At 45.0% G+C, this 27,317-nt stretch overlaps 1 protein-coding gene across 4 annotated transcripts; it reads left to right on the forward strand.

Moving 5' to 3' along the window:
* The first annotated feature begins 6 nt into the window (after positions 1 to 6).
* Positions 7 to 27,317, forward strand: CDK12 (cyclin-dependent kinase 12). Of its 4 annotated transcripts, none has more exons than XM_010585540.1 (14): positions 7 to 1,262; positions 7,449 to 8,333; positions 12,300 to 12,476; positions 14,019 to 14,158; positions 14,817 to 14,987; positions 15,813 to 16,002; positions 16,907 to 16,963; positions 17,501 to 17,602; positions 18,989 to 19,066; positions 19,562 to 19,678; positions 20,247 to 20,378; positions 21,179 to 21,393; positions 23,212 to 23,661; positions 26,201 to 27,317. In XM_010585540.1, the coding sequence occupies exons 1-14, from the start codon at positions 211 to 213 to the stop codon at positions 26,887 to 26,889; spliced, it is 4,455 nt and encodes a 1,484-aa protein (XP_010583842.1). In that variant the 5' UTR covers positions 7 to 210; the 3' UTR covers positions 26,890 to 27,317. The 4 variants fall into 4 exon arrangements, with proteins under 4 accessions (XP_010583842.1, XP_010583843.1, XP_010583845.1 ...); XM_010585541.1 differs by having other exon boundaries at positions 26,228 to 27,317; XM_010585543.1 differs by lacking the exon at positions 26,201 to 27,317 and adding an exon at positions 24,556 to 24,984.

Genomic DNA, 27,317 nt, shown 5'->3' on the forward strand with positions numbered 1-27,317 from the left:
CCCCCCCCACTTTCCGCCTCCTCCGGGGCTTCGAGGCGCCGCGGGGCCGCGCTCCCTGCCCCGCTCCCCATGTAGGAGGGGGGTGTTGGCGGCAGGGAGGGCCGAGGCCGGGGTGAATGGTGCGAGGAGCGGGCGCTGAGGAAGTTTGAAGTTTTGGGGGTTTTGGAGGATTCCCCCCCCCTCCCCTCTCTCGAGCACAGTGGAGGAGGAATGCCAAATCCGGAGAGACATGGGGGCAAGAAGGATGGGGGCGGCGGGGGGTCCTCGCAGCACGGGCCTGGCAGCGGGAGTTCGAACAGCAAGGAGAGGCACCGGCTGGCCTCCAGGCACAAGAGGCATAAGTCCAGGCACTCCAAGGAGTCACCGCTGGCAGCCCAGGAGACGGCGGCACCCTTGGGCACGATGATCAAGCCGCTGGTGGAGTATGATGACATCAGTTCGGATTCAGATACCTTCTCGGATGATGTGGCCCTCAAGCTGGACAGGAGGGAGAATGAGGAAAGGAAAGCGGACAGGAGCGAGAGGATGCAGAAGCACCGGCACCACCAGCACAAGCGCATTCGTGAGCTGATGAAGAGCAAACAGGCAGAAAAAGAGAGAAAGTTAGAGAAGAGCCTGGAGGCATCCAGCAGGTCCGGGTCCACCAAGGACAGAGTATCGGGATCCTCCAAGAGACTCCTTGAGAGCGAGGACCACCCCAAGTCACTGTCCTCAAAGAGTAGCAACAAGGAATCCCGGTCAGCCAAAGCGCACAAGGAGAAATCCAGGAAGGATCGGGAGCTCAAGTCCAGCCACAAAGAGCGCAGTAAAAGCCATCGGAAGAGGGATGCTCCAAAAAGTTACAAAACAATCGACAGTCCGAAGCGGAAATCCAGAAGTCCTCACAGAAAATGGTCTGACAGCCCTAAATTGGACGACAGCCCCTCAGGAGCCTCCTACATCCAGGAGTACGATCTCAGCCCTCCCCGCTCTCACACATCCAGCAACTATGATCCCTATAGGAAGAGCCCCGGCGGCTCCTCGCGCCGGCAGTCGATCAGCCCACCCTACAAGGAGCCCGTGGCCTACCAGTCGAACACTCGCTCTCCCAGCCCTTACAGCCGGCGGCAGAGGTCCATAAGCCCCTATAACAGGAGGCGATCCTCGAGCTACGAGAGAGGCAGCGGGTCGTACAGCGGGAGGTCACCGAGCCCTTACGGCCGACGGCGTTCAAGCAGCCCTTTTGCCACGAAGCGCTCTGTGAGCCGAAGCCCCATCGCCAGGTGCGTGCTCTCCGCGTTGCCTTCCATGCCCCCGGGAATGGGGATGTGGCTGGGGGTGGTCGGGGTGGCTCCGGGCATGGGAAGGGTTAACCCCCTTCCTCATCTCGGTGGGGCCCAGGTCACTGGCTGCCTGATTTGGCTGCAGAGTGATTTGTGTGGAATTGCTTTGGTTGGGTTCGTGGCAATTCCCTTTAAAATGGTGTTCACACTTTGGAAAACACCTCCCTGACTGGTGGTAGGCAGCGTCCATGTTGGCTCTCAGCAGAGAGGCCTAGGGCTGAATGAGCTCCTGGGATTAAATTACACACCACCTCTGGAGGTGGCCCCCGCAGAAGGGCTGAGGCTCCTGAGGAGGGTTGTGCTCTGAAGGGAGACGGAGCCATTCAGCTCCTGATGCGGTATCTAATGCACTTCCCTGGCAAGAAGTTCAGCCAGGGAGAATGCTTTCACCTATTTCTGGAAGCCTTTATCTGTTTACTGCATGTGGAAACTTGATGATGCTTTTCAAGAGGGTGGCTTGTTTTGAGTGTATTTTGCTCTTTCTGAACTGACTTGTCTTTTCTTTTTCCTTGAATTAGAGATGACCACATGTAAACTCCATCTTTCTAGCCTAAACTTTGTTTTCTCAGTACTAGAGTTTCTTGCTTCCATTCTGAAATCGGGGTGTTCTGGAAGGGCAAGTAGGACCCAGCTGTATTCTGGCTTAACTATAATTTTCTCTTTTTTTTTTTTTTTTCTTTAGTCAGTAACCTTGCTACAGAAGGAAACTATTATTTGAAGGTAGTTCTGTGTGTTTTATTTCAGATGTTTGTTAATCATCCTGTTATATGCACGAATACATAGTCTAATGTTGATTCTTTTTTTCTGGCTTCAGCTTATGTTAAGTGAGTTTCCAGTTGTCACCATGGGTGCTGCGGAGCTTTGGTTGTAGCTCCATGGCAATTAAGATGTGACCTGGAATGTAATAGCTATAGAAATGCTCTGCGCTGTGTTAGCTGTACTGCATCCTCTGGTCCAAACAGGAGCTGTGAGTGAAGAGGCTGCCTCCAGAGCGCATTTATGTGATCAGCAGTTCCCAAAGAACTCCGGGCTTTTGGAATTTGGCCTTTGTTACTAGAACTCTTAACTTCAGGAATACTGTCTTTTATAGTGGGCTTGAAATAGTGCCTTTGTCCTTGCTGTGAGAGGTGTATTGGTTTTAGCACCGTGGAAGCTGTTATGTAAAATCTACTTACACTGCTGTGACTTTACATAGTGAATATTTCCTCCAGGCTCTTTCTCCTCTGCCCTGTTTTCTCTGTACACCTGAGAGGATCTGAGGGATAGTTGTTAATGGTTTTCTTCTCCCTCCCCTCAATCCTTTTTGCCCTGGTGGCACTGCTCTTACATGTTAGTTACTTGCTAACACTTTTGGAAGGGTGAGAACACAGCAGTAGAAAACATATGTATACTTCATGATATAATTTTGTGTTATGGCACCTGTTAAATGTCCATGTTCAGCCCTAACCAGGGAGAAACCATGAGGAAAACGGAGTGGTATATGAAGAGGTGTTTTTTCCACCCCCCCACATTACTCTACTTCCCAGGAGAACCCGAAGCTTATTCTTTATGTAAATGGCTAGTTGCTTCTGACTTCAGAGATCAAGCAGTTATATTTTCCTGTTCTTAATTATGGGAGCAATTTTGAAGCACTTTGTGCTGCTTCCCTGGACTTACAAACTTTTTAAGGGCATCTTTGACTCACTGTCAAAATGCTAGACCCCAAACCAAAATAGATTCCAAAGGTTACTTACTGTTTACGCTCAGCTTGTACTGAATTCTTTGAATCTCTGACTGCAGTTGATAACCTACTACTTTTCTCTCTTTTTCTGGGCAGATAACTTACTGTGTGATATATTCTTTTAAAGCAGAGCAAAAAATATGGATCACTCCTTCAGAAAACATCCACCTGAAGTGGTTCTAGTAAAGGGGCAGAGGGAATTTAACACATTTTCCATACGTTAGGCAAATTATAAGTTGTAATTTATCGTTGGTTTTGCTTCACTGAGCTTGTAGCCTGTATGGTGAGGTAGTCGGTGTAAGTTTGTGGTCAAACGTCTGCTCCAGAAGCCAAAGGTGGGGCTGACCCTCTGCTGACGGCTGTTCAGGAGCTCACCTGAAGGAGTGGATGGGGATGGGCTGAGCCTTCCTTGCCAGCTTCATCAAAGCCAGCTTTGGTTGATCTGCTGCAGATGAGTGTGTAAATGGAGGCAGCTGACTACACCAGAGTAGCTGGGGAGTGACTGCTTGATCTCTTCTGTTGGCTCCTGTGGAGGGGCAGGAACACTTTGGGAGAGAAAATGTCTTTAACTGGCACACTGATATAGGCAGTGAACATCTGACTATGGCTTAAATGCTTCAGAGGAGGTAACGCAGGCTTTTCTGGGACACTGAATTATTTCCAATGACTGACAATATGGGTTGTTGTTGTTTTTGGTTTTTTTAATGCATTCTGTATTTTCTTTAATCTCCACATCCAAAATACAGTATAAGGAAACTGAATCAATGTGCTGTGCTGATTGGAGAAAATACAGAATGTTTGCATTTCAAATGGCTGTGCAAAACAACTTGCTTTCAATTTAGGAGGAAATGAGGATGATTTGGTCAGTAGGGAAAATAACAGAAGTGGCTTGCCATTCCTTGTAGCAACTGTTGTCATTGCAGCTAAAACTAGAAGAAGAAATTCCAGAGTCCTTCAGCTTGCTGAAGGTGGGTTGTGCTCTGTACTAAGTATAGCAGCTAAGTATGAGTGTGTGCACGTGCTGTAGTAGTGGCCACTGTTATGCAGATCCTTGCCACGGCAAAAGGTCATCGGGCATTCATAAATGAGAAACATTGGCCTTCTGTTTGAGCTTGTTTCCTGATGATTTAAGAGTACGGGGCATGTGGTCAGGCTTCCCAGATACTCGCTTGCACTTTACTCATCTTCTGTTGCAGCTTGGAGCAGGTAATGTATTTTAATGTCTGTAGATGTTCCTAGGAGTTTGTGTAGTGGATAATATGGAAGTATGTAGATGTGGGGCTTTGTTGTTCTGCCAGCTGATTCAGGCTCACCTCTGTTAATGGCTATTAGCTGTGGTTGTTTTCATCATGAGGAGGTCTGGAGGGTTCCAGCATTCCCTTCTCCAAAGACCATTCTAATCTTCTGATTGTATCAGTTAAATTAATCTAGCAATGCTTTTTTATTTGGATTTTTAGATGAGCCATTGTCTCTGACTTCTTGATGTTAATTCACAGTCGTTGTGGTTAGTATCTTGTATTTCTAGTTTCCAGTGCTAGAGAGACAACAAGGTGTTTTTTAATCCCAGAGCATTTTTATCCAGAAAAAGAACTGCAAGTGAGACTGAATTGCCCCCCACCCATCCCTGATAACCTTAGCAAAGCAAGTGAGCTGTAGACTGTTGTCTTAACACATGTTAAGGGTGAAAGGGGTAAAAGTGCTAACTAGTTGACTGCAGGTAAAGCCACAAAAAGATCATTCCAAAGGATGGAAAGAGTATCTTCAAAAAGCAAAATCTGCCTGTGCACCTTCTGTCTTATTGCATCTTTTTTGAGATATCCAGCAGTGATAAAAGCAAGTGTTGCTGTGGAAGACCGCTGCTCAGCAAGCACTGTAGTGGTGTTGAGGCTGTTGATGGTCTTAATGATATGAGGTAAGATTTGTTGTAGAGTGATCTATTACTGGTTGTGTTGATAGAGCTGGGAAAGCAGACAAGCTTCTGGATGTGGTGCCTTTTTCAGGTCTAACAAAGAAGCTGTAAACACCAAGCTGGAAAATGGGCTTAGAAACAGCAGCTCTTTGTATAATAGGTATAGGTAATTATCATTAGACAACTGAAGAGAAAAAGTGTGAGTGATGCCTGTGGAGCATCTGGGAGGAAATAAGTGGATTTAGTCCTGGTGGAACACAGGAGTGTGTATATTTGCTGACGGAAGGTCAGGGAGTCATCCCCAGCCCTTGGAAGAGCTGGTTCTGTGGTGCAACTCCTTCCACAGCAACCCTTGCATAAGGGAGGTCCTGTCTGCGCACGCCACCGCTTCCTCCAGCATTACCTTTCCCTTGCTTGTGTCCATGCAGGTATCTTTGGTGGCTGCATTTCTAACGTAGTACTATTAAAAATAAGGTACATTTGGACTTTTGGAGAAGTTTATAGAAGATCTGCTGAGTGATGTTGTTGAGAATGTGGCTCTGCAACCAGTTGGAGTAACTGTTGGGGGGCTAATCATGGGGGAGGATGGGAGATGGGGAGCAGGAAACTGAGTATCATGGCATCTTAAACAATCTATCCTGAAAGAATTGTAATAGGGAATGCTAACCCCAAAACTATTTGTGGTTGCAGTAAACTGCATCCTACAGGATTCATTAGGAGCGTTTTTCTTAGCCTTTGGAATGTCTTTGGGCATAGTGAAAACATAACAGCTTTTTTAGCACCTGGCAACTTTGCACTGGGATGTGGCAGGTGAACTGCTATCCAAATGGTAAACTGTGTCTGAGACCATTAATTTGTTAAGCAGAAACCTTGGAAAAATAGGCGACCCTGAGGCAGCATCCCCATTACAGAGAAGTGTGTTGAGGAGGAAAATAGTTGAATGACTTCAGCTGACACTTTTCTCCTTCTGGTTGTATATTTATTTTGTAAGGCTAAAGGTAAGGACTACCTGCAGTCATAGTGTTCTTTGACCACTGTTAGCATGAGGTTTGGGGTTGCGCTTACTAGTGAAAGGGCAGAATGTTTGTGCTTGGAGTAGCAAGGGAAGAGGGTTCTGGTAAACTCCACACCACTGTGCAGCAAGACCCTTCACCTCCCATGCAATCACAACTATGTCCATCCTTGGAGGTGGTGGTGGTGTCTAGCGAGGAAGCATTAGTCTGTCTTGGTTGTCCAGTTTGTTTTCCAAACATTTGTTGTCTCAGGATAATATTAATTTGAGTAGCACTATAAACAGTTTAGATCTTGTTGCTAATTACATTCCGAGTATGGTTACAAGCGAGCCAGCATCTAACTGCGTTCAAACCTGCTTGCTATTAGGTGTGTTTTATAACTACTGCGGAACTATGTTTTGAGAGAACTCCATGTTTTCAAAAAAAAGGTATGTTCTGAGTAATAAATCATGGAATAAAAATAAACTTTGAGCATAGTTTCTATTAGTATTCATAGGGTCTGATCTCAAAACTTCTTGTTTTGCTGTCGGCTCACACAGCTTCTAAACCCTTCAGAGCCTACCACGTGTACAGTTTCAAGTATGCTGTCTCATAACCTGCAAAATCCTAGTTCCTCCCTAAGTGGAGGAAACAGTTCTGTCTTGTCAGTTATTTTGACATGGACACTGGAAGTACCAGTTTCCAGTTCTATTTTATTTTTTTATCTTGTTTCCGTATCAGTCTCCACTGAGCTTGTGGTTACTGCTGTCTTCTGACTAGGTTCACCCCGTGCTGATGGTGCGTACCCTGATGGTGTGAGGTGTTTCCTGCCTTGCTTGTTGCTTGTATCACAACACAGGCTTTCAGTGTGGGGTTTTTTATTTCTGCATATATACCTGATTTAGAGCCCATTTATTGTAGAGAACGACTGAGACCCTCTGGACATACCTCAAACAATAAAATTTCTGGGGTGGTTTTTTTCTTCTCCTGAATCACAGTGTGCAAATTTGAGTTCTGATGATAGTAAAAGAACCAGGGGGAAAAATTAGCTTGAAGTGAAGTGTTTCCTGAGGCGGCATTCCCATGAGGGCAGTCATATTTTATCCATTGCTTTCTTTTAAAGTTGTACATAATTACTGTGAAAGATTTGTAAACTGCCAGCTCATCCTCTCAGCTGAAGTCTTCTGTTTAGTGCATGCATCTGTGATCTCGTCTTTACCTTGGGGCTTGTCCAATCTTGATCCTTCGTTTCTGTCTTAACAGTATGATTGTGAGGGTAGTCCTGACATTGGAAGGCTGGATGATGACCTGAAGCTTGTACTGCTTTAGTCAATAAACTCATTTCAGTAGTTTTAGTCTCTCCTGACAGGTGTTATGGACTCTCTGAACTTAGTTGACAAATAATGGATTTGAATTACTTTCAGAGAGAGCTATTGATGTTGGTGAATAGCTCAGAGGTTGAGAGATGCTTCGTTTCATTTATCTTCTCCCCGTTCTCTCCACAGGAAGTCTGTGAAGTCCCGAAGCCGAAGTCCTGGGTATTCAAGACACTCATCATCTCACAGTAAAAAGCAGAGGTCTGGATCACGCAGTCGCCATTCCAGTATATCACCGACAAGGCTACCGCTGAACTCCAGTCTGGGGGCAGAACTCAGCAGGAAGAAAAAGGAGCGAGCGGCAGCAGCAGCAGCTGCAGCCAAGGTGGATGGGAAGGAAGCAAAGGGCTCACCTGTTTTCCTGTCTAGAAAGGAGAACAGCTTAGCTGAACTTAAGGAATCTGGAACAGAATCAAAAAAGGTCATCAAAACTGTTAAATCTGAAAAATCGTCTTCAGATACAGAATTAGTGAATTTACTGTATACGAATGCAGAGACTAAAGCCCCTGCAGAGGCAACAAAAATCAAGGCAGAGGAGAACTCTGAGAGGAAACATCCTGTTCCAGTTAGAGATTCGAAACAGACGGGAACAAAAGACTTGAAGCCTGTAGCAGTAGTAGAGGACCTACTATCTCCTAAAGAGACAGACACAGCAGAGAAGGAGATTCCACCCCCACTACCCTCAATAAAATCACCTCCTCCACCTCTGCCGACAACCACACCACCACCTCCAACTCCGCCGTTGCCACCTTTGCCTCCATCACCTGCTGTTCCACCTTTGCCACCATCCCAACTGACTCCTGTTCAGGTCCCTACTTCAGCCCCAACGTCTTTGCCATCTTCTTCCCACCCAAGGACGTCTACTTTATCCTCTCAGGTGAACTCTCAGTCCTCTGTCCAAGTCGCTACAAAAACACAAGTGTCTGTGACGGCTGCTATCCCACACCTGAAAACTTCAACGTTGCCTCCGCTTCCGCTCCCCCCTATTTTAGTTGGGGAAGATGACTTGGATAGGTAAGGTCACACAAGAGCATCCAGTTTGCATTTAAAAGCAAAACATTGAAATAAACGGATTCTTTTGGTTAGTTTGACAGTCACTAGTTTATCCTGCAGAGTGCTCTGAGGACTATGCCACTGGTATAAATGCGTTATTGCACAGCCATTCCTGGTTTTGGCCTTGTCAGGTTTATGTGGAGAGTTTTATGATCCTGTGCAGGTAGTTACATCTTATCTCAGTGAGAAAGAGAGGTTTGGCTGCTGTTTTAATGCTGGTTAGTAAAAGTTTCACATCGCTCTTTGTTCATATTTATTACAGTAATGAAACATGGATCCAGAATTATGCACCCCTTTGTGTTGCAGCCATTTGCACAGGCTTATTTTGAAATTGCTTTTTTTGTTTAATTCCTCCAGCACCGGTACTTAAGTAACAGGAAAGAGCTTAACAATTCCAATAGAAGAACACAAACCAGATCTATTTCTGTTCTAAACTCAACAAACATGCAGGCCATGCCCACATGTAAAAAATGGCATTGGTTTAAATTAAGTATTGTCTTAATTATTGAATAATTAATACAATCCTTATTGCTTAAGGAGTAGGTATTGTTTGTTTGAAAAAGAGTTTGAAAGAGTGAAACTACACCTACTTCAAATTTCTGTTTCCTATCATTTCTAATCAAAACATGCAGACTTAATTCTGTCCTGTAATTGTAGCTGTCGCTGCTCTGGGTCTTGGCTGGTGGTGGTCTTGGCTTCTAATATGAACTGGTCTGAAAAACCTTACTGTGGGAGTTTTCCTTTGGTGGGGAAGGGAACAGAATATCTAAAATGGAGGTGGAGAGGAAGGAAAACAAACTTTTTTTTTTCCTTTTGTAGCTGTTAGTATGTTGTAGTGCTGTTAACGTCAGGTCATCACTGAAATTTTTTTTCTCTATTGGATCTGTTTAGCCTGTAGTTCCCTAACAACCTCTGTATCTTTCTAACCATCGATAAAGATGTACTAGGTATCTCATTGGTTAGTAAAGCATGTTTTTTAGTGAATAGTGTGTTACATGATAGTTATGACTTAATTACCCTGTGGTTGAAGTGAACACTATGTTACATATTCTGATTCATTTAATTGATTTTCATGGTTTGTCTTGGTATTGATGTAAATTAGGGTAATGCTGTCGCTGCAATCAACGTAAAAGTTAGGCTTGTGCATGTTTATGTTGCCCTTCCTAAGCTGTGTAATGTTGTTCAGCAAGTGTCTATTTAGTTTGAATGTATCTGTGATGAGCAGTAGCTTTTAACAGATTGCAGATCTTTTCCCAACTCAAATGCCAGTCTAAGCAAGAGTCTGCTGCTGTGTTGCCTTATTCCAAACACAGAAATTGTGCTGCAAATACTGTATTTTATTTTTTTAGCCACCCACACCTAGAGCTCTTTTTTTACCACCCAGGTATGGCTTAGTTTTGTAAAAGTGTGTTTTATCTCTGCCATCACTATGAACTTAGGGGTGTGGGCAATAATACTGCTGGTTGCTAAGCTTAGTAAATGGATTTACAGTGACTTTTTCCCAATAAAAGGATGGGAAATCCTGCTTCATTTTGCTGAGTCTAGTGGCAGTTCTGTATGACACTGACTGTGTGTGGAAGCTCACCCTTGATCAACTGCCTTCATATTTATGAACAAAATTGTTCTTGGATAGACTTTTGCTTTCATATGCTGAGACTGGGAAAACACTCCAGCTCTGAGACCCTGCACAGGATTTGGAAACGTGCTTTGAAGTGTCCAAGTACAAAACATGCCTCATTCAGTTAGAGACTGTTTAACCTTTCTCAGTGCTTGCTGAGCTCTCAAGACTTATCATCTGTCTATAATGCTTTTAGACTTCACAGCAGTCAAGGTGCACTGTGGGTCGCTTCATGTAGCAGGAGGGGAGGAAAAGCTGTTTAGAAGCAAGTGGTACAAACTTTGTACGTGTTTGGTGTTGCACTCAGAAGTTGCATAGCTTGCATAGGTTCCTAACAGCACCTGGTTGACTGTTCACAGCACTAACATAGTTAAAAATGCAGACCTGACTGATCGCATTCCTGCTATTTTAGGGGAGGGGAAGAAGGGAGGTAGCTTCTAGGAGTCTTTGTTAGGCAGTTTGCGTTTGCACTTCATTATTTTTCTGCTTGGCAACTCTGAAGGGTCTGTTTAGCTTTCTCACTTTGAAAGAAATGCCTGGTGAAATGTCCAAATGTTCTGGGGGTAATTAAAGTAACCATCTAGGGGCACTAGTGCTGATATGCAGAGAGATTAACTAAGCTGTACATAACTAAGTGCAGATAACAGTGTGTCAGCAAGAAAATGATAACTATTTAGTATGAGAGAGAGAAAGGAACTCCTGGGAGGCTGGGTGGCTGCAGGTTAAACCTACAAACACACCTTGGCCCTTCCCAAGAAGTCTTGCAAAGAAGTTGGCTTTTGATGTGTGTCTGGAAAAAGGCTGAATCTTTTTGACAGGGTCAAAGGGACCAAGCTTAGCATATACTATTAGATATTTAAATACTGTCAGGAACAAATGAATTGCCGATTAGAAGTGGATTAAACACAAAGTCAAATAAACAACTGCTTTTTTTGTTATTGTGAATGTTCAATCTGTAAGAACTGGACATTGGATCAGTGCTTCAAGTACACATATGAAAGCAGTAAAGAAAGAAAAACCTGGTTGATCTGCTCTGTTGGAACAAAGTCCCTTGCATCCTACATGCGATTGTAGGCCCCAGCTAGATCTCGCTTTGAAGAACTTCTGAGGTTTAACGTGGGTTCTGCCTCGGTGAAGTGACCTGGCTGGCTATTATTCTGCACATTAAGAATTTGCAGTTAATGGGGAGTGAGCTTCAGCCTGTGCAGCTCTCCCACTTCTGGTATTTCTAGGATATGTACCGCTGGTAATAGAGCCCGTCGGTGAATACTTTCCTCCAGAGGTCTAGGCTGGTGTGACGTGTGATTAGTTCTGCAGCTGCCTGGTGACTTCTTAGCAGTGGGATAAGGTTGCTCCCTCATCTTTTACAGAAGATGTCAGAGCTCAGTGCCAGAATAGGATCCTTCTTTGTCTTGCTTGTTTCTTAACTATATTTCAGAAGAGATTGTCATGCAGATTAGGCAGTGTCTAATAAAAAAATTGGGAAAATGACCTACTTCCATCAGTTCATTTATGTGGAGTTCTCTGTGCTGAGGCGTTAGAGCTGGTGATGCTGACAAACAGCAAACCTCCTGCTGGCTGCCCTAAAAACGAACCTTGGAAGGTTGTTCGTATCTCTTAATCTTTTTCTTTTCCTGGTGAAGCCAAGATTTGTGTGGAGAAGAATTCCTGACTCTTCAGACCTAGGAATTCTCCCTGCTGCATACATGAGAGAATTAGGTTCTGCTTATGAGACTCTTGCCAGTCTAAACCAAGCTTCTGATGCCTCAGTAATTTGATTCTTTAAAAAAAAAAAAAAGTCAGCTTTTGGTTTCTCAGCAATTTTCACAAGTTGGCGCTACATTTCAGTCCTTGCTAAGAAGTTAAAAGTTACTTATGTAGAGAGACTTAATTCTGGGTTCATATTTATAGTGGTCCATAACAAGTCATGCATTTAACTTCATTATGATAAATAGACTAAATAGAGGAAGTCAGGGTCAGAAAGTGGGTGCTGGCTGATAACCTGAACTGTCTTACAGGAAACTGAGAATAACTATGTATTTGTGCAAATTGACCAAGTTCTATTGGCAGAGAGCTGTGTGTTTATTTGAAGACAGTGGTTCAAACCTAACACTTTTCTCTCCTGATATATTATCACTGTGAAATTTAAGACTGGCTTGTTTTATACTTGGCTATGCTAATTTTGACACTTAAACTTGGGCTCCTAACCTTATGTTCTCAAATAGAGAGTTGTCCTATAGTAGGCTTTTTTGTTTGTTAATTGGCTGTTAAGTCTGACTTTTTTATTGTATTAACTTTTCGGAGTTTAGTCCAAAAGAGATTCTTCCTCCAAAACCTGTGAAGAAAGATAGAGAGCAGAGACCACGACACTTACTCACGGACCTCCCGCTCCCTCCAGAGCTCCCTGGAGGGGACCCATCTCCTCCTGACTCCCCGGAACCAAAGGCAGCCACACCACCTCAGCAACCGTTCAAAAAGAGACCAAAGTAAGGCTGGCTTTCTTTTCAGCTTCTTTGAGTTGTTAAGTTTTCTGTTTCTTCACACATATGTCAGTTTAGGTTTCCAAAGCTTTAGGTTTCAGCATATACTGCAGCACTCCTAGAAAAGCTGACTGCATGCCCTGTGCTCTCTGTGGAGAAGGTGTTGTTGAAAGTGCTGTCATTTTTTAAGTTGAATCTGGCGGCTGCTTTGTCAGCCCTCAGCAGCCTCCCCACCATTTATTGGATGGGGAGAACACTTAACGTGCACTTACTTATAAATCTTTAGCCAGATTTAGTTCAGTTTTATAAATTCTTTTGTCCCCAGACTTGTTTGAGTGCTGTCTTTATTATTGAGGGAAGTGAAATGTGGAGAAAATGAGTTCATATTTCTGTTTTTTCTTATGGAGTATTAACTGTGTCCTATGGGTTGTTTCATATTTGGACCATTCACAGTTCAAGGCCACTTGCCCCATCTATTTGAGAATTAACAGTACAGCGGTTTGGGAAGAAGAGAAGGATGTGTAAATTGTGCACCAAATGGAGGCTACGGTTGAGGCATTGTACTGAAGCTGTGATGGATTCTGTCATCTTCCCCTTTGACCCTTTCAATGGTAGAAATTGCTGGAGTTTGCCATAGTCAATCTCCAGCCACATCTACCCTGAAAGCTCTCTTGCCTTTTGATTTAGCCTATAGCTTGTAGGCCAAAATCTCCTGATGAGTATCCCTATTTAAAGCTCGTGGAGCTTCTAGGAATTGGTTATTCTGAACAGGAGACATACACCTTTTCTTCATGCACAATCAGAGTATTGCAAGGCATATACAACTTCCCCGATAACAAAATTGATGCGACTATCAACAAAGCAAGCTGCCTTGATGTTTTGTACACAGAGCGCTAGCTACACTTTTTTTTAAACAAAAATCAAATGTCCAGCGTTTCTGCAAAAGATTCCAAACACTGATTTTTTGTCCCACTGTAGCATAATTCTTTTGTATTTTTTAGATTAAGATACTGGTTTGTTTCTCCTTCGAGCTACTCTCAGTTAAAAGTATGTAATGAGATCTTTGTAGAAGTCTGTGTAGCTAACTGCATGCCCCAGGTAGGCTATAGCAAAATGCTTCTGCCACCTCAAAGTCTGTGGAAATGAGGTGACATAATATCCATTTTGCTTGTCTTACTCTTTGCACTACTTATTTCCCCAGGAGGAGCAATGTATTGCTTGTTAGCTGTATGCAGCTGACAAATGCATAACTGAAGTGAAAAGATCTGATAGTGAGAGTGTTCTGGATGGGGTGTTTTAGTATCTGAATTAAATAGAAGGATAACATTCCTGCATAGCAGTGCCTATATCTGGAGTAGTTGAGGTTATATAGCATAATTCATTAAACTCTACTGAACACTCAGTTGCTAGGAGTGTAAAGACAGGGTGCCTGACCTTTGCTTTTTGTTTTTAGGGTACAGCTTAAAACGGTTGAATGGGCATTTGTTTGTGGGATGGCAGGTGAGATGGAGCACTCGAGTGTCTTAACAGTCTGCTTCCATCTTTCAGAATCTGTTGTCCTCGGTATGGGGAGAGGAGACAGACGGAAAGTGACTGGGGGAAGCGTTGTGTGGACAAGTTTGATATCATTGGAATTATTGGAGAAGGGACGTATGGGCAGGTGTACAAAGCCAAGGACAAGGATACAGGTAAGGATGCCAAGTGGCTTCAGATTGACTCCACTACTTTAAGGCATCATTATTGTGGTGTGCTTAAAACCCATTCCAGTGTTAGTGGCGTTGCTGCTTAATGACAAATACCTGTAGAACTAGAAATGGCTCCAGCCCTGGAATAAGCATTTACATCAGGTGTTTTCAAAAGGCACAAAAGAACAGAAGCTCTGAAATACTAACTGTGAGTTAGTGCCCGGCTGCCCTCTCTGCTTGTGAAATCGTATGCCCTGTGTATACAATTTGACAAGTGGTCAGATGATCATGGTAGGTATAGCTATGCCAGCCATAGATGCCAACTGAACCCCTGCTTTTTAAATTAGCCTTTGTCAGACTTTACTGTCGCAGAGCTTGTGAAAGGGACTGGAGTGGTTTCAACGGTAAATTGATGTTCACCTGTGTGACTTTCTTGTGAAGGAGATGAGGAGCACTGGTGTCATCTGTCTTGAGTTGTTGGTGTGATAACTTCTGACAGAGAGATTAAATGAAAATTAGTAGGGTAGTAACTAAAGCTGTGTCTGCTGTTTCTTGGTGGATGTTCACTGTGCTCATATCTACTTTCAACTTCCCTCTGGAAGCCCACAGAGCTGTTAGCAGTGATTTGTGCAGAGGCTTTGACACTGGCTCGTTCTGGCAGGTGAATTGGTGGCTCTCAAGAAGGTGCGACTGGACAATGAAAAGGAAGGCTTCCCTATCACAGCCATCCGCGAGATCAAAATCCTTCGGCAGCTGATCCATCGCAGTGTTGTTAACATGAAGGAAATTGTCACGGACAAACAAGATGCACTGGATTTCAAGAAGGACAAAGGTAGTATTTGCTGTGGGGTGTGGTTTTGATTAGCCAAAGAGGTGATGCAACTCCATTTGTTTATTCTTAGTGTAAAACTAAAAATCTAAACTCTGGTGTAGATTTTTTTCTGCATTCCTCCTTGATACATAGTTCCAGCAAGTTTGGCATCTGGATTTGGCCTTACATCAAAGGATAGATTCTAGTTAAAATGAGTTGTCATACTGCAGAGCAGAGGTAGACGCGGGCTTAAAAGGATGCATTGCATTCCTGTAGAGTCATAAAAGAGCAGGCTTAAAAAAAGCCTTTACAGGGTCACTTTTAACACTGATGAGTGGCAACAAACTTTCTAATAGTGTGAGAAGTTTTCTGTCCTCTGTCACTGTGGAAGAAGGATGTTCTAGCATCCCACTAACTTTTGTTTGGGGCCTTCTCTACCACGAGAGAGAAAGGAACAACACAAACATCAGTTCAAGCCATGCATAGCAGTAATCTCTTCAACAAACTAGCTTGAAAGAAAAAACAAAACAGGTGGGTAAACATGACCAGGATTTCAAAGGAATTTATTTTGGGTGCATATGTTGGTTTCAGATGTCAGCTTGATGCATTAGAGGGGCTACTTAGTTGTTTTGGGTTTTGTGGTTTTTTCTTCCCTTGAGGAAAAAAAATCTTCTAGGATGCCCAGTAAGCCCTAAATATCACAAGACTGCGTTAAAGAAAATGCCAACAGAACACACTCAACAGTGCACAAAAAAGAATATTTCAACAATTGAGTCTACTTTCATTCCTCCTTTTTCTTTGTGTCTCCTCTCTTGCCTTAAATAATTTCTCACTTTATTATACCAGGTGCCTTTTACCTTGTGTTTGAGTACATGGACCATGACCTAATGGGGCTGCTAGAATCTGGCTTGGTACATTTCTCAGAGGACCATATCAAGTCTTTCATGAAACAGTTAATGGAGGGTCTGGATTATTGTCACAAAAAGAATTTCCTTCATCGAGATATTAAGTGCTCCAACATCTTATTGAACAACAGGTAACCTGGGAGTAGATACACTTCTGTCCACGCTCTTCCCTGCGCTCTCCCTGGGTTCAGCTGAGAGCGCACAGTTGTTGTCTTCGCCTTGAGTACGCTTAGGAACAGAAGGTGTTGATCCACTGTAGGAGTATAACCCTGCATGCTTCCACCAGTGGTGTGACGGATGGTTATAATTAAGCAGTGGCTTTCCTGGGTGCTGCTCCTGGCTGAGAACACGTCTCCTGCTACAAGGGTGAACAACCCTAACAACCTTATACTTAACTTGCTCTTGGTAGCAGTGTCTCCACGTGAGGCCGTTTTGCAGCTCCTTACAGTTAACCTTTTTTCATGCTGACTTGAAGTAAGTGGGTCTCTGTGTACACTTGGTCTCCATGGTATTTTGGCAAAAATACTGTTTATTGGAAGTGCTTGTATGCAGAGAAACTGTTGAGGGTTAAGGTAGGAAGTAGCAGTTCTCCATGAATGCTCTCTCTTCTCTAGATAGCAATGTTTGGCAGTAACGTAGTTCATCGCAGAATACAGAACAATATTCACTTGCTGTTAATTCTCAAGTCTTTATCTGGATACCTATAAGAAAACTTTGAGCCTCAGAATAATACTGCACATAATTGTATCTAGATGTCTGGATATCCATCTAGAAAACTTCTCTGGGACATTGGCCTGTTGGGAAGGGTTTGTGATAGAGATGAGACTGAATTATTGTGGTTTTTTTTTTCCTTTTTGTTTCTTTGAAGCATTAAATAGGATCTGGAAAACTAAGACTGGCATATCCAAAAGTAATTACTGCAAACATTGCTTTGTTAGGCCTTTCTACTACATGGGGGGATTTCCTTACCTGTTACTGCTTGCAGCATGTGATCCCACCTGTGATTCAAACCAGTGACTGTTTTTTGTCTTTCAGTGGGCAAATCAAACTTGCAGATTTTGGACTCGCCCGACTCTACAGCTCAGAGGAGAGGTGAGGCATAGCAGGGTGGAGGAAGGGGGAAATGGCTTACATAGATGAGATGATCTCCTTTCTTAATATCCAATAGTCCCTTCACTTGGAAGTCCTGGCATTGCCTGAGAAATTATTTCCAGTGTAAGTGGTACAATGCAGCTCCAGCTATTGGAAATTATATCCTATTATATCCTGGCTGATATTAATAGCTTTTCATTAGACAAACCAGCTGATAAGGAACAAAACATCTTCTCTGATTGCCATGGACCACATTTTGCTCTGAGATCAGTCACTATTCAGTCATGGCAGCCTGCTGCTGCCCTTGCAGGTCAGGATTTTTCAATCTTGGGTACCTACAACTTGCTGTCTTCACATAGGTAGACTTCTAAAATCTGTGGTATCTCATCAGCTTTATTTAACTCAAGCAGGTGCTATGGAAGCCTAGGCACTGCTTCTACTTAATATGCATAACTCTGCAGTTGGGAAGTAAAAATTACTGTTTGTAACGGTTTTGTGACTCTTGTCATCAGTTTATATTTGTATCTTGCATTCCAGCCGTCCATACACAAATAAAGTCATTACATTATGGTATCGACCTCCAGAATTGCTGCTAGGTGAGGAGCGTTACACACCGGCCATAGATGTGTGGAGCTGTGGGTAAGTGCCTGGTTTGTATCTTTTGTCCTGGTTGGGCTGTGAACATCAGCACGTGCATAGAGTAGTTCTAATGGAAGGTGGCCTTTGATTTGTGCTGATTTCTGAAGCTGTATCTGTTCCAGCTAGGCAGAATGTTGTGATAGTACAGGAATACTTTCAGAATTCTGTGCTTTGAGGAAATAGGTGTGTGTCACCTAACTAAAACTATACCATTTAGTAAAAACTCCTAGAATGAGACTTTTCTTGGTATTGACAGGTGAAAGCATAAAAAGTATCTGTTGTTGCTATTTAAAAAACAAATGAACCAACCTTTGATAACAATGTACCACTAAAATCAGAAGGGTGACAAGCTTACTCTGTGTTGATCATAGCTTCAGTTTATGGTTTTAATGACCTAATAGAGAGTTTTTCTCTAAGCTCTTCAGATTGCTCTGTTTGTCACCTAATTTTTTCAGCTAAATCTAGGAAACATTTTAAAGTAGAGATTTCAGGTTTCTAGTAGTGTAGGGAGCCTTGTGAACAGGAGGAGTCTGGGCAGTTCAGCCACAAAGATGGAACATTTTCTAAGTGATTCAGAACCAGAGTCTCAAGGATTCAGCGTTCAGAAGTGGGACTGGATTTCCCAAAATGCGTGCTTCCCATTGTGATATTCACAGGTAAACTTTCAGCAGAGCTTAGTACACAAACAACAAAGGTTTGTTAAGTCAGGCCCTCATAATTACTTCTGGAAACTCTGGCTGTGAGGTCCAGTTGCTGTTCAGTGTCCTGTGCCAAATGAGTGGGGTTAGTCCAGTTCCAGCAGACAGGTGCCTGTTATCAGCCCACAGCTATATTTGGCACTGATTGTCATTCCTGTTGGAAGGCTTAAGAGTAGGTGTTAAGGACTGAATGAGTCAGAGTTGTCCCCTCCCTCCTTCTCTTCTTTCCCTTCCAGCTGTACAAATGTTGTGTGTGCGTACAAACCTTGTGTGTACAAGGCTATGTCCTGTGCTTGGCAATGACAAACAGTAAGCTACTGGCAGCTGAGGATAATTTGGGCCAGCAGATATCACCCAGTAAAGCTGAAAAGATAAATGGGCTGAATCTGGAGGAAAATGAGATGCCTGGCTGTTTTTCTTGTCATGCTATTGACACATCCTCCTTTCCCCGCAAAGAGTTAAAGTGTGAAGCCTGTGACATGTTAACCAGCCTACTAGTGAATGTTATTTCCCAGCTGCGTAGAATTGGTGACTCTGTACACATAGGTTAGTTTGTCAGTTCTCAACTACAAGCTCTGATGCAAATAACTCTCCTCAGGCAAACCTGCTTCTGAACAGAAATGCTGCAGTGTTCAAACGATCATCCCAAGGGTTTGCTGTCATGACCTCTTGCTTTTCCTCTTTCCAGCTGTATCCTCGGGGAACTGTTTACAAAGAAGCCTATTTTTCAAGCCAATCTGGAACTGGCTCAGCTTGAATTAATCAGGTAAAGGATTGCACATGCATGCCTATGAGAAGAGGTACTGCAGAAACTGCTCATGCACACTGTCTCTGTGTTTATAAGAGCCCTCTTTCTCTAACCTGCCTGCAAAATAGGACCAGCAAATGACTGTAACTGCCAGTGCGAATAGTTAGGCATTTAGGTGTCCATGCCTACCATCAAGTGTGTGGCTGCTAATGTATGCACCCTCAGTAACCTTTGCTGTTGTTAGCTGAATGGAAAAATCATGAACCTAAATTGCATCTCACACTGAAAATTCATTGTGTTGGATGGTTTATAAACTCAAGGTAATCATTTTTCCTCTTCCCAATACCCCCTTTTTAACCTGAGGGTTATCTAATCTTCATTGAAGTGTGCCCAGACCTAGGTTATTGGTACAGTAAACTGCTTAGAAAGGAAACATTTTCACTCGGCTTGGTGACTCTTCTCCTCCTAGCTGCGTTCCACCTGCTGATCATACTCTGCTTTTCTGGTTCTCAGCCGGCTCTGTGGGAGCCCCTGTCCAGCAGTGTGGCCAGATGTCATCAAGTTGCCCTACTTCAACACTATGAAACCGAAGAAGCAATACCGAAGGCGCCTACGTGAGGAGTTCTCCTTGTGAGTTTTGTTACAAGAGAGGATAAGTGGCCGCGTGGGGGTTATGGCCGCCTGTTACGCTGTGTGACTCATCTGCTATCCTTTGGCTCTAGCCTACCTGGCAGGATAAAGCAGTGCTTCCCCTTCTTGCCTTCTGCCCTTGGGGTCACTGTCCCCTTTCTAAATATCTGATCTGCCACAGCCACCTTTCAGAGGGATTCCCTGCCTCTGCACGCTTGTGACCCTTCTAGCTAGGGTCTGTGCTGGAAAACACGCTTGACAGTGTGGCATTCTCACAGTGCTGAGGTTGTCTGACTTCCAAGACATGCTCTCTGGGGAGAGAGTATAATTGTGTGATAATCTTGTGGGATTTGTAGCAGAGTTGCTCTTAATAAATTGCAAAAATTAGACTGAAAATACTGCATATCTGATGCCTGTTCTGTTGATGTCTTTGAGGTGCTGCATCATGTAGTAATAAATTTTGACTGCATGGATTTCTCTTAGGCCTGAGGTGTCCCTCTGAAAGTGGGCTTCTCCCCCTGTTGAGAACAACCCCTTAACTCAGCCATATTTCCAACTCTCTGCGCAGCATTCCTTCGTCTGCTCTCGACCTGCTGGACCACATGCTGACGCTAGACCCTGGCAAGCGCTGCACAGCAGAACAGGCCCTGCAGAGTGACTTCCTTAAGGATGTTGACCTCAGCAAAATGGCACCTCCAGAGTAAGTTCCAGCTGGCATTCTCCACCACAGTGGGCTCTCTGCTAATGAGCTTTGGGAAGAAGCCACTGGCTTGGCCTTGGGGTGGGGTTTTTTTTTCAGTCAGAATTAAGTTATGATTTCTGGGTTCTTGACTCTGCCCTTGCATTTTGTCATATGGCTGAGCAAATAGCTCTTCCTGTGCTGTTGGCTTTCTTCCTGATAACAGGCTGGTTTTATAAAGCTGAGTTTGATGCTTGTAAGGTGCTCTAAAACTCTGTTGGAAGATATGCAAGAGTAGCATGTAGCATATCCCTGTCCTCTGTGCCATGGAGGGCTGGCCAGGCTTCGTTTATGCTGCTTGTTAATTGACTAGAAGAGTGGCTGTTGAGCAGTGTCACACTGCAGTTCTTTTCTCCCACTCCAGTCAAGCAGATTATAAAACTCTGCCGTGGCTGCTTTGCGTGCAAGTATGGCAGTAGCTTTTGAGATTCCCGTTTCCTTCAGAGTGACTAAAGGCAGCTGCTTTCTTAAAGCTACCAGACTCTCAAAGCTTGGTGGACTTGCACTCATTGGGGCTTGTGTGCATTGTAGCTAACCCAGTCTGTTCAGGGGTGAGATCCCAGTGCAAATTAAATGATTCACATGCAAATTATGCTGCCTTTCCTGGTTCTAGGACTTGCCCCTTCTTGGTTTAATAGTATGGTTGCAGTCAGGGGAACGTCTGTGCTTCTCTTACAGCACTAATAACTTTCTGTGGTCTTTGAGGTTTAAATCGGTTTTCTTGCTATGTTTCTTAACTGCTAAGTGTTGTTCTCTTCCAGCCTTCCCCACTGGCAGGATTGCCACGAGCTGTGGAGCAAGAAACGCCGACGGCAGCGGCAAAGCGGGATTGCAGTGGAGGAGCCGCCATTATCAAAAGTTTCTCGGAAAGAAACTACCTCTGTTACAAGCACAGACACTGTCAAAAACAACAGCAGTCCTGTGCACCCACAGCCTGCCCAGCTCAAAACAGAGTCTGGTGCTGGAGATGCAGTAGGTCAGTGCCCAGTCTGCTCCGTAAAAGGCTCCTCCTGATATGCTACCTCCCTGCTCTCTCTGGTCTGGGTGTGGGAGGCTTATGTCTATTTTCAAGACAGTCTGGTTCTTTCACCTCTTATTTCTACAGAAAGGGCATTCCAGAATCTTCCTATCCTGACTTCCCTCCCCTGTTTCCCCCCCCCCCTTTTTTTTTTTCCCCTCTTCCGGGAAAACTATTGGCCGCAGAGCATTCTGGCTAGTCTTCAGCATTCACTCACTGATGACCTGACTATGAATTTGTTCTATGAGTTATAGTATTGGTTCCAAAGCATGCTTTCACAGAGGGTAATGGAAGGAGTCCTTGAGTCACTTAGGCCAGATAAGAGACTGGAAGGTACAGCTGTGTGAAGGGTGTGCAGATGAGCTGAAGTTTGGTCTTGTTGATCAGATTATATAAAGATTAGGCATGGGATGTAACAGGCTAGTGGTTGGTGGGCAAAAGTGTACATTATTGCACTTTGCTTGTTGCAGAAAAGATCATTTGGTCATAAAGACTTGAAGGACCAGGTCTTGTACACTGTTTGCAAAACTGTGACCAACCTTTCTGTGTCTAGAAAATAGTTGGAGGGGAGGTATGTTGATTCCTGGGAATGTAGAGATAGACAAAGCTGCCCAAACCATGCTGATTGTTCTGTAGAAGCCTTATCAAAACTCAGATATGGGCTAAAGCTTCTTTCACGTCAAATGTTGTACTGACAAGTAACAAGGAAGACAGTTCTTGCTCCAGGGAATGTGCAATCCATGTGTTCAATGAAACATGGCAGATGGACAAAAGGTGGTGGTTGGATTAACAAACAGCTGAGAAAAGTGAGTGTCACATTCATAGTTGCCTAACAGCAAGGGGAGCTTAAAACTGAGCTGCTAAAACCGAACCTTTGCACCCTTCTTCCCAAAAAGTTAGACTTACAAAGTCAATGTCAGTGTGAAGGGACACCCTTGTCACTTGTCACTCAGGAGGCTCTGTTCCAGCATTGTGCAAAGGGAGGTGATGCCGCTCAAGGGTTGTATTTTAGACTAACCTGGATACTTGCAGGTCAGGACAGAGTCCTCTCTGATACCAGGCCAGCTTTCAGCAAGGAATTGCCTTCTGCTTGACCTAATTTCTTTTGCTGCATCAGTGGAACACACCCTTCCTCCATCCCAAACAGCAACTCGGCTCCATCCTGGGAAACCTGCTTTCCAGTGCAGGAGGGAGTGCTTTTGATCCACAGAGTGCTGCAGAGACTTTGGGAGGGGCTGAGCTGCTGTCAGACTTGCTGCTTTGATTGCCACTGAAGTGGGCTAAGGGTTTCCAGTCTTCATCCTGCATCCTCAGACTTGCTGCCATAACTGGTGTGGTGTCCTCGGTCACCACTCTGATTCCTGGGATGCCCTCAGCTAACCAAGGAACAGGGAGGTTTGACTCAACTGAGCTGATTTTTAAGAAGCAGCTACATACACAGTTACATTGGTAGATTTGAGGGGGCACTGAAGAAGCTTCCCTCTATGGCTAACAGAGCAGTACCCAGCTGTAGCCTTGGGTGAGTGCAGTGTCTGTGCAGTACCACGGGGTGCTGCTGCAGTGCTGTTCAGAGCTGATTGTAGTCTGGAGGGAGCAAGCTGATGACGGAAATCTGAGCAAACTATCCTGGAATGCTCCTTCTGGAGCCTCTGTGCCTTCCCCCAGCCTGGGGACATGGAGAAGAGGCGTTTATTGTTACGTGTAGCGTCATGATTACAAACCGATGTGATGCAGTTTTGCCTAACTTTCCTGTGATGCTTCTTGTGTTTACTGCAGGCCTTGGAGAAATCACCCAGCAGCTGAATCAGAGTGAACTAGCTGTTTTACTGAACTTGCTGCAGAGCCAGACTGATCTGAGTGTCCCACAGATGGCCCAGCTGTTGAATGTACACTCTAACCCAGAGATGCAGCAGCAGCTGGAGGCTCTCAACCAGTCCATCAACGCTCTGACAGAAGCTACAACTCAGCAGCATGAGTCTCAGGCAGCAGCAGCAGCAGAGGAAGCCATAGAAGAGCCACCCACAGAGGCCCAGCTACCGGAGGAGCAGGCGACTCCAGAAACAGCCAGCGCTCAGGGAGATATGCAGAATGTGCTGGCTGTTCTGCTGAGTCAGCTAATGAAGAGCCAGGAGCCTGTTATAACCCTAGAGGAGAGCAATGGGGAGAAGAGCAGCGAGCAACGGGGGCCAAGGAAAACCCCTACAATGCATCCAGAGGAAAGTACAGGTAAATAATCATGACCGTTGCTTGTGCATCTTGGATGCCATGCACTTGTTTGAACAATTAAAGTATTCCATATGAGTGCCTGTAGTTTAACTGCAGCCAGGAGGAACCGAGACCTTCGAGTGTTGTGACAGAGGGAGGCAGGGGGTGTGGATGGGAGGAGGAAGGGTGCTGGGTGCTAGAATGTGGTCAAGCCTCAGATTTCAAGACTGAGAAAGATACTGACCCACTCCCTGCGGTAAGTGCTGGACTGCTCAGGAGGTTTTAACAACTGCAAAAAGCTAAAACGCAAAAATACTACTCTGCTTCACATCTCCAAAGCATATGAAATCCATTAGTGCTCCACTGTGAATGGGTCAGTGAAGATTTTTAAGGTGAAGTGAAGGTTTTGGTTTTTGCCCAAAAGTGGAAGGGAAACTTGGAGGGTCAGTTCTTCCTCTGATGCCCCTAGTAATCAGTTTACACATTCAGGTAGTTTTTTTGCACAGGGCGTTGAATCTCTGTGGATTTTCCCATCGTGTTGTTTGTCCCAATTCTCTTTTTCACCATTCCCTTCCTGCCCTCTCAAAAAAAAAAAAAAAAAATTTGCAGAGATGATTTTAAAGAACATGAGAACTGAAATACTGGAGAGTGCTGGAAGAGAGGGATAGTGGCAGTTGTGTATGTAAGAAACTTGTGCATCCAGCTTCAGTGTGCCTGGTTGTACATAGAGTTGACTTTTATGAGCCCTAAAATTCAGTGACATCTGAAGTTGAGCCAAACGGCTGGTTCTTGTAGAGCAAGTAAGAGGCATGTGTAAAAGACCTGATTGTATCAGTGAACTCGTGGATTTCCTTTTCAAAGGTGAGTGTAAATGTATCCATGTCTTTTGTTTCTGTTGATTTTTTGAATTATTAGCAACATCCTGTGACGACCTCACCAAATTCTAGAAGCACCTCCTGAGTATGTCTCAGACTCTCCGGGGAGCCTCTTTTGGCCCGATACACAACTCCTCTGCAATGTAGCTGAACGTGCTGTGTTCTCGTGCCTTCAACACACCCGCCCACCACAAGCCAGTTGTGATCGTGCTTTTTTTTTTTTTTTTTGCCCTAGTACTGGAAGATAACTAGGTTATTGTAGAGCAGATTCAATTAAATAACATTGTTCTCTGTTTATAATTATTTTAAATGATATGCTGTCCCCAAATCAGCTTGGCTTTAAAATTACCTGAAGATTGTTTTCTGGGTTTAAATACAATCTAGTTTTAAAGTGGACTGACTGATATGGGTGGAGGGGTGGTCCTGGAAGACTACTGGTTTTCACAATAAAGTTTGACCTTTTTAATAACCAGTTTTGCAAATGATTTGAGGATCTGATTCAAACAAGGTGTTCGTGGCCTCTTATGTCATCACCAGTAATAACTTTAATCACCGTGTAGCCCATCCTTTTGTCGATGAATGAGATCGAGTCAGTTCAGTTGTGTTGCTCTGCAGGAGTCAGGACTGGTTTTGTGAGCGAAGCCGGCACGCAAGGCACCGGGAGCAGATCGTGTCCTGCGGGAAGCTGCGTCCTCCCCTCTGCAGTGTCACTTCTAGTCGTGGCACTGCCTTAGCAGGGGGAGGGCCAGAGCTCTGCTCTCGCCTTTCCCACCGCCTAACCAGGCTGCTTTGTTCTTCCTGCTGGCTCAAAAGCAGTAATACAAAGTAGTAAGAGCGTGGTGATGGTGATGGTGGGGGTGTGTGAAGGGTGCTTTTGTTCTTGCTAGGAGGGGTCCTTTTTGAAACAGAAATCCTTGTGACTTCAGATGTGATTTGGTGGGGGGGGACTGGGGGAGAAGGGGCAGGGGGGAGGGGGTTAAAAAGATTTTCTCATGCTCCAGAGCAGTCTGTACATTGCATGCAAATATTTGTGGGTTGAGATTGTTTTGGACTGTATACTGGAAATGTACTTTGCAAAAAGGTCATAAACCAGGCGAAGCAGGGCTGGTTTTGGTAAGAAGCAAAGAGGGGACATGAGAGGGGGTACCCGCTCCCTTCAGTCTGTCATGGGTGCAGTGGGGAACTGGTACATGTGGGTTTGGGGTTGGGTTTTGATTTTGTGTTTTTCTAAACCAATACATCAGGGCCATGCTCTATCAGTACGCAGCTGCCCGGCTGCTGGCGAGCCTGGTACCGGAGCAGTAAGGCACAGCATCCCTGTGCAGCGGGAGACCCTGCGTTCAGAGAACACGTGCTGTCATGTGGCTCCACATCTGTCTCCTGCTTGGCATTAGCCTTTGATCCGAGAGCAGGAATTCCCTCCACGGGTGCCCATGTGTTAGGACAGCTGTTGCCGCCTAGTTGGGAGCGTGGGGGACGGGGCGAGTGCGGGAAGAACGTTAATGAACATGTGCATTGATCTTGCAATGAATGCCAGCTTTTAAAACTCTCCGCCTCTTTTCCAGTGCATCCTAGAGAGCGGACTGTCTCGGTAGGCTGTTTGGTTTTTTTTTTCGTATAAATGTATTTATATCTGTTCGCGTGATGTTTTAAGATGGTGTTTAAAAGAAGTAACCCTTCCACAGCATGTCCTCCTCGCATTCTCCCACCAGAGAAGAGACCCCCTGAGCCCCCTGGACCGCCTCCACCGCCGCCTCTGTCCGAAGGCGATCTCTCCAACGCAGCCCAAGAGTTGAACCCGGCCGTGACGGCTGCGCTGCTGCAGCTCTTTTCCCAGCAAGAGTCGGAGTCGCTCGGCCACGCGACACACGAACACCAAGCCTCGAGAGCCGCGGACTACGGCAGGTCCCACTCTTCCAGGACTTACAGTGCCGAGGGCTCAGAGGGGGGATTTGGTGCCGAGGAGCTGAATTCAGGCCAGACGCTACTAGAACCCTCTGCCCAGCCTCTGGGGAAAAGCAGGACCTTCTTGGGCTCCGTGAGCCACCTTGGGGAGACGAGCAATTACCAGGGCACAGGATCTGTCCAGTTTCCAGGGGACCAGGACCTCCGCTTCGCCAGAGTCCCCGTCGCCATACACTCGGTTGGGCAATCTTTTACGAAACCCGAGGGGAGCAACAACACGCTGGTACATCCAGAGGCCAAAATTCAGAATTACGGCGAGCTGGGGCCGGGGACAGCCGGTTCCAGTGGGGCAGGAACAGGTCACAGCTGGGGTGCCCCAACCCAGGCAACTTCTTCTTATGGGAAGGCGTACCGTGGGCCTGGCAGAGTGCCTCCGCGGGGGGGACGGGGGAGAGGGGTTCCTTACTGAGAGATGCGCCTTTCGCACCGGTCCTCCCCTCCCTCGCCTCTCCACCTTTAGCAACATGACTTTTTTTTTTTTTCCCAGAGCAAGGTCTCGTCTGCATTTCAGCTGCTGCAAAGCTCCCTGTTGTATTCCTTGCTAGGCTGCCGGCGGGCACCCCGTGACTTACTGTAGGGTCCCCAGTTGGGTGTCTCGCTGGCCAAAACCTCTTGCGCTTGGTTAGTGACAAAAAAAAAAACAAAAAACAAACCAACCACCCCACCGCAAATGACGGTAAGCTTTCTGCCCTGAGCCAGCAGAGGGGGGGAAATTCTTTAAAAATAGGAATGAAAGAAACCCAACCACGTGGGAAGAAGGAAATTTAAAAAATGTTTCACAAGCTGTGTGCCAGTGCTTCTCGGTGGGGGAAGCATAGGGCAGTGTTCAGGTAGGGC

The sequence above is a fragment of the Haliaeetus leucocephalus genome, unplaced genomic scaffold (assembly GCF_000737465.1).
Source record: "Haliaeetus leucocephalus isolate CR32 unplaced genomic scaffold, Haliaeetus_leucocephalus-4.0 Scaffold110, whole genome shotgun sequence".
NCBI lineage: Eukaryota > Metazoa > Chordata > Aves > Accipitriformes > Accipitridae > Haliaeetus > Haliaeetus leucocephalus.

Excerpts from the sequence above, each read along its gene's own strand:
- CDK12 (XM_010585540.1), top strand. The coding sequence starts at position 211 with ATGCCAAATCCGGAGAGACATGGGGGCAAGAAGGATGGGGGCGGCGGG. Across the intron at positions 14,159-14,816 it reads AGCCAAGGACAAGGATACAG|GTGAATTGGTGGCTCTCAAG; the intron begins GTAAGGATGCCA and ends TCGTTCTGGCAG. Across the intron at positions 16,003-16,906 it reads AACATCTTATTGAACAACAG|TGGGCAAATCAAACTTGCAG; the intron begins GTAACCTGGGAG and ends TTTGTCTTTCAG.